Here is a 12,397-nt window from a genome sequence, read left to right on the forward strand (position 1 = left end):
GTCATTTGCAAAAGACTGCAGTGCTTGAATTTTTTTGTAACCCAATCTAAAATACTAAACAGAAACATGACCTTGAATGGCAGTAGCCTTATAATTCTAATCAATTCCTGACTAAACCTACAGGGAAACTTGATTAAATCTTTGCAAGGAAACAGCCCAACTAAATAAGAACTGTATATGCTGTTGTATCAGGCACTATTCGAAACTTAAAACTTTTGCATTAAAATCGAGGGTCGCCCGAAACAAAGAATCCAAAATTCTCACCTCGACAATGAAGTCACAACACCGCCGCCATCTTCCTGCCGGCTCCGACACAATCTCGCACATGCCCCGTTGGTTGTTTGCAAAGTCTCAGCACTCCTCCATGGGGTCCATCCGCCTGGTCCGACGGCTCTGTCCAGTCTTTAAACAGCCTGTTACAGGAGCCGGCTGTGGTTTATTTTAAAGTATTCAAATAAAATTTAAATCTTTAAATGATCATTTATTATTTAAATATTGTGATTTGGTTTTAACAGCATCCACTGGTCAGCCGTAAGTGCCAGATATGGGGATGGTGGGGTTGTCTTTTTCAAAGGGTATTGCTCAAAACCACCATTTTAGGTGAAAATTCTGGGGATCGTCCCATATACAGTATTAAATTGCTAAATGGAAAATTGTGATTTGTAACTTTTCAGACAGTTAAAATAAGCAGGCGCACAGCAATTCTTGAGAATTTCAGTCCATCATTCTTAGATAAGCTAAATTTGAACTGCAGTGACCACAAGGATGAGGTTTTGAGATTAACGCTGCTGAATACATTCTTGGAGGAAAAACACAAGTAAGGAGTCTTGGGGATCAGTTCAGTTGTAACGCCTGTTGCTCGGAGAACGTGATTCACACCAGGGACAACCTGACAGTGCAGATTAATCTCAAGGAGCTGTGTGCTGTCTGCGCTCTCAGGGTTGGCAACCCTTGTGACGGTTAAAGGGTAGTGACAGCTTTAAAAACAAAACAATAACGTTACGATGACCAAATTCTTCTGGTGCTACAAGTGGCTCGTTTGATCTTGTGAGACCGTTCTGAAAAATAAATTCAAAATAATGTGAACTTAAGCTATTCCCAGTGGATACAGTCCAAAGCAAACAGTCCCTCTACCTTTCACTGGAAACTTAGGCTCTGAAAATAAAGTCCCACACATTTCATTTTCCATTGAAATCTTAGAACACAGATGAACTCGTGATGTAGTCGCATCCATACTGAATGCTAAATCCTGATGGGATAGTAGTGTTTGAAATAGATTGTGAATTAACAACAGGTGTAAGCATGTGTCACAGCATCGAAACCTCTGTATGCCCATTATCAGCGAATGTCCTCATTAATGCAATATTCACTCCATTTTCAAAATGCTCCTCAGACTCACAAATCTCACTTCTACGACCTTCTCCTGCTTGCTTGGTAACCCACTGGATTACATGGCCCCTGAAATCTGAGCTCTTAAGGCAATGTATATTGCGAACAGTTATAGACCCAGCACCGATTCCTTCCGCACCCCACGAACCACTGATTAACAATCAAAGAATCACCCATTTATCTCAACTCTCAGCCTTCCATCAGTTAACTTAATCATTCTCCAAGTTTTTTCCTGGCTACGGTGCCCCCCCCCCCCCCCCCCACCGGACAAAGTTTATGGCCTCCCACTTTTGCTGTGAAGCGGTCAGGTTTAGCTGGTTTCTTTTGTACCTCTTTCCTACCAACTACATTAAAAAAATTACATGATTTTAATCTGAGGCCACCCCCCTTAAATGTCGTGTGGCCCCCACGGTGGCCATAACGCCCCCGTTGAGAATAGCTGCATTAGAATATACAATATTGTGAGGTGAATACAGTAAATCCTTTGGTATCTGGCACCTATGGAGATTGTTAGAAGCCAGATAAGCAAGTTTTCCAGTTCTTGAGACTGTTTGTTTCATGAATGGAGAACTGACGGTGAGGCGTGCCAATTTTAAACTTCCTTATTTTTTACCCATTTATTTTCCACAATTTGCTTTTTGCTGGTTGCTTGAATACAGGATAAACACGGGATGGATAATGATTTTTTTTTCCCAGAGGGCTCTTTGCCCAAATCGAGGGCATGGGTGTAAAATGAGTGATGGGAGGTTAAGTGGGCCTTGAAGAGGATCCATTTAGAGGGCGGGGTTGGAGTTGGAAATACACTGGTTGAAGAGGTGCAAGCAGATTCTTTCACAACGTTTTAGAAGTATCGAAGCAAATAAAAACTGAGGAAACTCAGCATTAAGGGGAGTAAAAGAAAGGTGAACTTTTTTTATATATACAGGAAAATCCTTGTTTTCCGGAATTCAAACAACTGGCAAATAAAATGTGGAAATTGTTCTTCATTCACGCAACATGTAGTCTCGAGCAACCACAAAACTCGCATCCACCGATCCCCATTGGTCCCAGCTAACAGGGGTTTACTGTATTATATTATGAGAGGCATGGATAGGTAGATGATCATAATCTTTTTCCCAAGGTAAAAATGTCACCTACCAATAGATGTACATTTAAGGTGGGGGAGGAAGGAAGACCTGCTGAGTTTCTCCAGCATTGGGTTTTTACTGTGAGCAAAATGTCGGCAGGCGTCCGAATAAAATGGTGGGGGGGAAGGGCGGGGGGTGGAGCATGGCCCCACAGGCAGGAGGTAATGGGTGTTTAAGGGAGGGAGGGGGGGGGTGGGCAATGATTCTGTGAAAGGAGAGGGAAGGGGGATGAATGGAGAGCTGGAAAGAAGATGGAGGGAGGATGAAGAGAGAAGGAATGGGGTGTGGTCAAGCAGAAACTGGAGAAGTCAATGTTAATGACATCCAGTTGGAGAGTGCCCAGTCGGATAATTAGATGTGGCTCCTCCAATTTACTGCTGGCCTTGCTTTGATGGTACATGATTAGTTTATTAGATTAGTTTGTGGAAGATGTGTTGTGTAGTAAATGACTTGCTGGGCGACTGTCCAGAGGCCTGGACTCCCCTTATCCAGAGATGTGGGTAAATTTCAATTCAAATAAGTAAATATGGAGTTGAGAAGCAGAACTGTGAAAATAGGGAATTAGTGTAAAAAATCCATCTGATTTGTCTTGTGGCCCTCAGGGAAGGAAATCTTCAAATTTTACCAAATCTGGCTGCATGTGATGCCATGAACATAGTTGTCTGTTAGATTTGCCGTTGGTTCACGGGCAGTTACAGACGCTGTCTTTGTGATGTCCACATTCCCATGAAGAAATAAAGAAAAAAAACCACTCCCCACCTGCCCTCAGTTAATTGGTAATTTCTGATGTGCCCTGTGGCACCAAGTGAAGCATAGCTGGAAAAGCTGTACTGGAACCTGCAGAAAAGGGTGAAAATGAGATGTTTAAAGGGTACATTAGTTAGAAGTTTTTCACGCAGAGAGGGGTGGGAGGGTTGGACAAGCTGCCAGTTGAAGTGGTGAATGCGGGCTCGATTTGGACCAGAAAAATTTGGATAAGTACATAGAGAAGAGGGGTATGGAGGGTCAGGGAAGAATAGTAGATAGGCCAAAGGGCCTGTTTCTTTGCCGCAGTGTTCTGTGGTTCTAAAAATCCCAGTTGCCTGAAGTTCCTACTTGTGGCCGGAGATTTGTGCCTACTGCATGTTAGTGGGTATGTATGGGGGGGGGGGGAACCTGAAGGTTATAGTGTTGCCACACAGCCGCAGCCCTTGCACTTCTGGGTAGTGGGGTTGGGGAAGGGGATGAGCTGTCGAGGAAGCCTAGGCAAGTTGCTGCAGTGCATTTTGTCAATGTTGTATTTTGTCATTTCCAACACTCTGCCCAGACTCTGCAGCTGGTTAAGCAAGCAGAGTTGGAACAATGTAAACTCTTCTTCCTGTTTTCCCCTTCTTTTCCTTCTGCAACTCTCCATATTCCTGCACCTCAAAAAAAAGAGGCAGTTTCACTCCACATAACCACCCTAATCTTGATGCACACTGGCCAATTAACCTTCATTGCTGGGAAGTGGGAGGAAATTGGCGGGAAAACCTCATGGTGGAAGACAGATTGGATTTGAAACCAGGATACTGGAGCTGTGAGGCAGGACTTCCACCAGCTGCCTCTAAATACTATTGGATTTATTGAGGCTATCGTAGAGGTTTGGTATGACATCGGAAACCCGAACAAATTTCTGCAGATGTGTAGTGGAAAGTGTGCTGACTGGCTGCATCATGGTCTGGGATAGGGACACTATTACCCCTGCAAAAGTTCAAAAGGTAATGGACACAGCCCAGGACATCATAGGCAAAATCCTCCTAACTATCAAGAACATCTACAGGGAATGCGGCCATTGGAGAGCAGCAGCAATCATCAAGGATTCATACCACCTAGCACACGCTGTTCTCGCTACTACCATCAGGAAAGTGGTCTAGGTGGCACAAGACTCGCACTTCCACGTTCGGGAACAGCTGCTACCCCTCCACCATCAGACTCCTCAACCACAAACTCAAATCAGGGACTCATTTAAGGACTTTTACTTTTGCAATTTTTTGATTTTTTTCTCTCTCTCTGTATTGCACAGTCAGTTTGTTTACATTTGTTTATTTGTTTACATGTGTACATTATGTACAGTTTTCATTTGCATTACCAGTCAGTGGTAATTCTGCCTCGCTCGCAGGAAAAAAGAATCTCAGGGTAGGTAGTCTGACAATAAATCTGAAATTTGTTTTTAAGAAAATAGCATCACTGTCTGGTAGAGAGCATCATTTAGTCTTGCTAACTGCAATTTAATTTAAATGCTGCTGAGTTCATATTCAAGAGAGATGGCAACAAGGCAAGCTTGGAAAAATTCACTTTGTTAAATTCATTGGAAGCGCATTGTCTCTTCGGTAGGCTTCTGTTGAAGTCAGAATGAGCTTCACTTCTGAACCTGTAAGAACTAGGAGCTGGAGTAGACCATCTGGGGCCATTGAGCCTGCTGTTCCATTCATGGCTGATTTGGCCATGGACTCTGCTCCCTTTACCTACCTGTTCAGTAAAACCAGTAATTCTCCTACTCTTCAAAAGTGTGACTATTTGTGTCTTCAATACACTTAATGAGACAGCCTTTATTGCTTCCTTGGGCATAGAATTCCTCAGATTCCATGCTCTCTGCCTTAAATCCCCTTCCCTGTTCTTGAGGCTATGTTTCCTAGCTCTTGTCTTACCTACCAGTGGAAGCAATCTTCCAACTTCAATCTTATCTATTCCTTTCATAATTTTATATGTCTCTATAAGATTTCCCCCCCCCCCCCTCCACCCCCCATACTCCAATAAGTATAGTCCTCGCTCCTCATTCTTTCCTCTTGAGATAACCCCAATATTTCTGGAATCAACCTGGTGAACGCCCTTTGCAACACCTCCAAAGCCAGTTTATTCTTTCTCGTAAGGAGACCAGAACTGCACATGGTTTATTTATTTCATTTTATTGATTGGAGTATGTGTATGTTAACTATGTTGGGATTTAGCACACACAACAGAAATTGAATTCCTGTGATTTAAGCTGGTAACTGAAAATCTACTTTGTTAACAAGCAATTGATAAATGTGAGGCAAAATATTTTGTCAGGAATTATTGGTAGTAAGTTGCTAGCTGTCTACCCACCAGACAAGGTAAGGCCAAAATATTCGACAGCTCCGTTCTGCACATCACCAAGAACATTACAATAAAAGTCCTGGTATCTGGAATTCAAGCATGCAGTAAAAAAAAATCAAGGAAAATAAATTTTTAAAATTAAAATAAATAAGAATAAAATAATAGGTAAAAATACATAAGGTTAAAATTGTAAAAGTAAACATTCTCTGAAATTACACAAACTTTTAATGAAGATGGGAGCAAACATTGAGTCTTTGTGGGGCTTTGCTTGTAGCAGCTGTTTGAATAAAGTTGTGTGAAACAGCAATGGTGTCGCCCAGGATGAAGAGCCGGTTGATGTCGCTTGACATTGGGATGACTCTCTTAAAGTGTCTCCTTATCCTTGCTTAAACCTGGTCGGAGGCTTTTTCTGTAAACTTGAGGGAGGAGGGATTAATTATCTATATTGTTATTGTTCGTCTTTCGGGCAGCTCCGTGGAGGGGGAGGAACCTGCAGATGCAGCGACAGTTAAATGAATTTGAAGTAAATGCTTTAAGGTTTATATATATTCAGGCAAGTGAAGTTTGTTCAGTGTAAGTACAGTCTAGTATTTTTCTTCTAAGCTATATATTCTTAATGCAGGGGTACTACCATATATTCCATTGTATAGGACGATCCAAAACTTTAAAAAATTCACCCTAAAATCATAATCATCCTGTATAAAATTCTACCATCCTCCTGCTGGCTCCGATGCAATCTCGCGCATGCCCCGTTAGTTGTTTGCGAAGTCTCAGCTCTCCTCCGTGGGTTCCATCCGCCAGGTCCAACTGATGTCAGCACTGTGCAGGCTTTAAATGGAAGCCAACAGGGGTTTATTTAGAAATATCCAAATAAAATGTGTGACAGATTATGTTATATTTAATATTATGTATACAGTTCAGCAGCAGCTGGGACTGGAACAGGACAAGCTGGCAAGCTTGTGGAAAAAAAAACATTTTGAAGATGGGTTGTGAGTTCTTAGTTCAGCTTGTTCACAGCCCTTGTTGTCCATACAAGAGGAGATGGCTGGCTTAATAATGTTTTGCCTGAGATAATGGAAACAGAAAAGGAACTCAGTGGTGACCTGAAAGAAAGAGGTTATCTGGAAAACCCTGATGGAGCAAGTTTCTTTGGCAAGACACTGAAGTGGCTGATCAGAAGGAATCAGTCGTGTGTGTCCAACAAGCAACAAATCTCTGAAAACTGACAAGAACCTTCCTGAGTGGCAACGAAGCACCAAAGTCTGGTGAAGATTCATAAATGTTAAATTTTGTGTAGAGTATAAGAATTGCCTGATATCGTGGAGGAGTGAGAAGTGAGATTGGACGGTAAATCAAAGAACTTTTTTGAACTTATACACACATTACATACATGTGTGCTTAGAATTAGATGGGGGTTAAGTTAATAGTAATGTTAAAGTTTGATCCTGTTTTTATATTTAAAGAAAATAAAATAACTTTTGTTTAAGTAACATTTGTCTTGGTGAATTTCTATTGCTGCTGGGTTTTGGGGTCCTCTGGGCCTGTCACAAATGTAAACCTTCAAATGATATTTGTTATTAAAATATTGTGATTTGCTTTTAATAGAATCCACTGGTCAGATTTGTGGGGGGAGAGGGTCATCTTATTGAAAGGGTATCGCTCAAAATCAATATTTTAGCTGGAAATTCCTGGGTTGTCCTATACAACAACATATACAGTAGTTAGGCATTCTTACAGCAAGACTCAAGCAACCAGAAAATATACTTATCCAGCATCTACTAGGGGTTTTATTGTACTTGGGTGTTGTTTCCACTTGTGGTTTTTGAAAGGCAGATGATGCTAAAGTAGAAATGGAAGTCCATGATCGTTTTCCTGAATGAGCCACAGTTTGCTAGAAGAAGATCACGAGTGAGTGGTGTATGCATCTTGTGTCTTGTGTGTGTATACTCGAACAATAATAGTTTGGCGCGTGCAGGAAAGGAAATGTTTTATGATGAAGAATTTCAAACTCCCACCCCTTCCCTATTCAAACCAGATGCTTTTTACTGTATGTCCCTGCTGTCCTTCACTTAAATGTGGACAGGCAGTGAGATCAGATTATTTCCTGACCAAAAAAAAACCAGTAAATATTTGAAGGTATTGAATCAAAAAGTTATGCAACTAAGATTAAAAATACACAAATCAAGTCAGGGCAATTGACTGAAAGTCTTTGTGCCATTTTTAGTATCAGTTCTTATTTTAGCTTGAAGACAATGTGACTCACTCAGTCGTATGCCTCGAGTAGAATCTCCTGCAGCAAGATCTCTTGCTGTTTAACAACCTAACTGTTGTACTAGGACTATAATCACTCCCTTTTACGTTCTTGCTCTTGTTCCTACAGGCACAGCACCTTACGATGTATGCTTGTGGCAGTCAACAATTTTGGGTTCATTATCTTTTCTGTAAAAACAAAATGGAGAAACTCAACAGGTCAAACAGTGTCCTTTATGTAGGAAATGTAAAAATACATAACCAACGTTTTGGGCTTGAGACTTTCGTCGAGGTATGGAAGAATACCTCTTATTAGAAATTTACCTCTGGGATGTATCTTATATTGCAAACAGGAACTATTAAACAAGGAGTGCATAAATCTAGTAATGGGAGTTAGATTTGAATATTATTGATGAGCAAAGATGGTTGGACCTTTGTCAAGATTGTATGACAAATACTATTAATGTAAGATGCAGATTAGTTCAGTATTATTTTTTTACATCAGTTATATTTGACATCACAAAAATTGAATAGAATGCAATCAGGTTGGTCAGATCAATGTTTCAGATGTGATGAAGAGATGGGCACTTCCTTGCATTCATCTTGGTCATGCTCCAAGCTAAGATGTTTTTTGGGTGGATTTAGGGAACTTTTCAGAACAAGTTACAGGCCCACCACCCCTCAGCAGTAAACCCCTGTCATCCAGAATTCAAGCAACTGGCAGCCTCAAGCAACTGGCAAAAAAAAAAATGAGGAAAATAAATAAGAATAAAATAATTGTTAAAAATACGTGTTTAAAAAGTAAAAAGTAAATGTTCTCTGAATTAACACATAAACCTTTGGTGAAGATGAGAGCAAATATTGCTTTGGTCGTAGCAGCTGTTTGAATAAAGTTGTGTGAAACAGCAATGGCGTCGCCCAGGATGAAGAGCTGGTTGATGCCCCTCGCCATTGGGATGACTCTCTTAAAGTGTCTCCTTATCTCTACTTAGTAAGAGTTGCCCTGGTCAGAGGCTTTATCTGTAAATTTGGGGGAGGTAGGGGGGGGGGTTAATTATAATGTTATTGTTTGTCTTTCGGACGGCTCTGTGGACAGGGAGGAACTGGCAGATACAGCGACAGTTAAATGTTTTCAAAGAATGTGACTGAAAATAAAATAAATTGCATTAAAGTTTATATATTCATGCAAGTGAAGTTTGTTCAGTGTAAGGACAATGTAATATTTTTATCTTTTGTCTTTTAAACTGTTAATTCTGAATGCATTTGTGTAATAGTTCAGCATTGTAAGAATAGGTCTCAAACAACCGGAAAAGATATTTATCCGGCATCTACCAATCCCCATTGGTGCCGCATACCATATACATGATTTTACTGTCTATAAAAAGAAAATGCACTTAGGTTCTGTTAAATTTTTCTCCTCTCAGTTTAAATCTCTGCCCTCCTGAGTTAGATTCTCTTACTCTGGGGGGAAAACCTATGTGTCGCCCTTCAGTGGGCGTACAAGGCCTTCACAGGGTCCGTGTGAGTGAGTTGGTGGGACAATTCCAGGAATCCTTTATCTGGGATGGTTCTTTTTGGAACAGCCAAGACTGAGAGGACATTCAGTACAGATGTTTAGATGGAGTATGTTGAGGGGAGGCGATGGTAACGAGTACAACAGAATATTTAAAAGGTGAAGTGAGGACAGTCAATTTTACTAAACAGTGACGATTTAGTATGTATTTCATGCTCAGGCAGTGGAAATGATTTTGGCAGCAATTCTCAGATTTCAGATTTATTGTCAGAGTACATAAATAACATCACGTACAACCCTGCGGGTGAGGTAGAATCACTACTTATTGGTAGTGCAAATCAAACTACTCGACGTGCACATGTAAACAAATAAGGAAATGTAAACTCACTGACTGCAATATAGAGAGGAAAAAAAACAAAATGGAAAAGTAAGAGTCCTGAAATGAGTCCCTGATAGAGTTTGTTGTTGAGGAGTCTGATGGTGGAGGGGTAGCAGCTGTTCCTGAATCTGCTGGTGTGAGTCTTGTGGCTTCTACTCCTCTTCCTGATGGCAGCAGCGAGAGCAAAGTGCTGGGTGGTGTGGATTCTTGATGATCGCTACTGCTCTCCAATGGCGGCATTCCCTGTAGATGTTCTCGATGGTGGGAGGGTTTCGCCTGTGACAACTTGGGCTGTGTCCTCTACCGCTTGCATGGCTTTACACTCAAGGTTATTGGTGTCCCTGTACCAAATCGTGATGCAGCCGATCGGCACAATTTCTACCACACGTCTGTAGAAATTTGCTAGGGTTTCTGATGTCATAGTGAACCTCCGCAAATTCCTGAGGAAGTGGAGGCGCATCAGGAATCAAATAAATATTTGAAGAAGGAAAATTTGTAACAGTGTGGAAAAAAGAATGTTGGAGTGGGACACCACCTGAGGGAGCAGATCCAGTTTTATTGTCACGTAGTAAGGTTCAGAGAGAAATTCTGTTTCACAAGCCTTCCAGGCCGTCAGCCCATACATGGTACAGAAGGGTCATGTTATCCTCTTTACCAATTCCCTCCTTCCTCTCCTTGACTCAGCCTGTGTAACAAACAAGCCGTAGTGGCTTTGTTGCCACAGAGCCTAGACTAAGCTATTAGTCTGGATCAGAACTGGATCCCAATCTTCCAGTCGTTCAGGAGTTCAGCAGTCTCAGTATATGATGGACATGTAACACAGCAGTTCACTAACTGTGGTATCCACCTTTATGTTGCAGCTTGAAGAAGAACTCCAAAGACAGACCAACATACGCAGAACTTATGGTAAGGATCTGTTGACTAATTCTTCCCAACATAACCTGGATTTCCCTAACTAAGGGCTGAATGCTATGTTAGGATTCTTGTGAATTTGAGTTAGTTGACTGGATAGAGAGCTTCCCCTTTCTTCCCACCCCCTTAGCCCTCAGATCCTCTCTTCTCCATCCCCCCCCCCACAACTCCCCCTTTCTAACTCCCATCTGTCTCCCCCAACTCTCCTCTGAACCCCCTACCCTCTGACCTCCCCTATCTGGCACCTCCATCCTTTGACCTCCTCAACCCTCCATTTCCTGACCCTGATCCCCCCACCCTCTCTATTCAGATCTATCCCCTCCCCCATCACCTCAGCTTTTTTATCGTCCCTCCCTCTCCTATGCTGTGGCCCTTTTCTTCTCCCCCTGACTCAACACCTCTCCCCCAACATTTTATTCAGGCACCTGCCAGCTTTTAGCTCATACCTCAGTGAAGGGCTCAGGCCTGAAACGTTGGTTATATTATCTTTATTATTGCTACATAAACAGCGCTGCATGACTTGTTGAGTTTCCCCAACATTTTTGTATAAACGGGAGTATCCAAGCTGTATGAAGTAAAACATTAAATCCATTTCCCTTTTGGTGCCTGAGGTCTGTCCTGCGATCATACAGTTTTGTTACTCTCTCCACTTGTAACTGGTTCATTGATGAATTTTTCAGAGTGTCTTGGCTAAGAAATGCAAGTTTCTTCAAATGCCATTGGACAGTTTACCCTTTATTCAGCGGACATTTTGTGAATCACCAGTAGTTTCCTGCTTGCAGTGAGATTAGCCCCGTTTACTGTGGCTGTAAGTAGTAAACCTGCGGACGGCCTGCACCACTCCTGGTTGCCTCACTTGTGTGTGTGTGGCTCCCAGTGGAATGAATCTTCAACAGAAGCCACAGAGAGGTTGCTTGAGAAATTTACTAGTCTTAAGCCTGGTTTTGACCCAGTTTGGCTTCCTATATGGGAGACAAAGTGAGCTGATTAAATCCCTGAGTGGCATATAGTGAAGAATGTTTGCTTTCATAGTCTTAAGCATTGAATATAAGAGTTGGCACTTCTCGTTGCAATTGCACAAAACATTGGTTACACTGTATTTGGAGTTTTGTGTACAGTTCTTGACGTCACAGCAGAGAGATGTACCAAGATGTTTCACTGAGCACCTTCACTCTGCTACAAAAACAAGGTCCTCCCAGTGGCTAACCATTTTGATTCTACACCCCATTCCCACATGTCTGTCCATCATCTCAGTTGCCAAACTGAGACCACCCTCAAATTTGAGAAACACCTAATATTCTGCTTGGGCACTCTCCGAACAGACGACATTATCATCAACTTCTGTGGTTTCTGATGGGCCCCTTCCCTGCCTCTTTCTCTCTTTCTCTGTCCCTCTGCCTCCAGATCCCCACCCCATTCCCCCTCTGTTCAGATAGCTACCCCCTCCCCCATCACTTCACCATTTTTCTCTTTCTGTCCTCCCACTCATATCTGTGTCTTTAAAAAGCAGCCTCACCACCCACCACCCAGACCATGCTGCTACCATCGGGGAAATGGTAGACGAGCACTCAGCGGCACAAGGACAGCTTCTTCCCCACTCCCATCAGATTCCTGAATATTCAAAGACACTGACTTACTTTTTGTGTGCTATTTTTAAAATTTATTGTTGGAAGATGGTTTATATGAATGTTTGGACTGTGAGGCTGCCACAAAACAACAAATGTTGTGACTTGT

At 42.0% G+C, this 12,397-nt stretch overlaps 1 protein-coding gene across 1 annotated transcript in view; it reads left to right on the forward strand.

Moving 5' to 3' along the window:
- Nucleotides 1-12,397, forward strand: part of LOC138756628 (dual specificity mitogen-activated protein kinase kinase 6) — a 93,718-nt gene that overhangs the window by 77,072 nt on the left and 4,249 nt on the right. Inside the window, exon 11 of the mRNA XM_069923033.1 lies at nt 10,612-10,657. Coding sequence (XP_069779134.1) covers nt 10,612-10,657 — 46 coding nt within the window. The remainder of the gene's footprint in view (nt 1-10,611; nt 10,658-12,397) is intronic.

This window comes from Narcine bancroftii, chromosome 3, assembly GCF_036971445.1.
Source record: "Narcine bancroftii isolate sNarBan1 chromosome 3, sNarBan1.hap1, whole genome shotgun sequence".
Lineage (NCBI taxonomy): Eukaryota > Metazoa > Chordata > Chondrichthyes > Torpediniformes > Narcinidae > Narcine > Narcine bancroftii.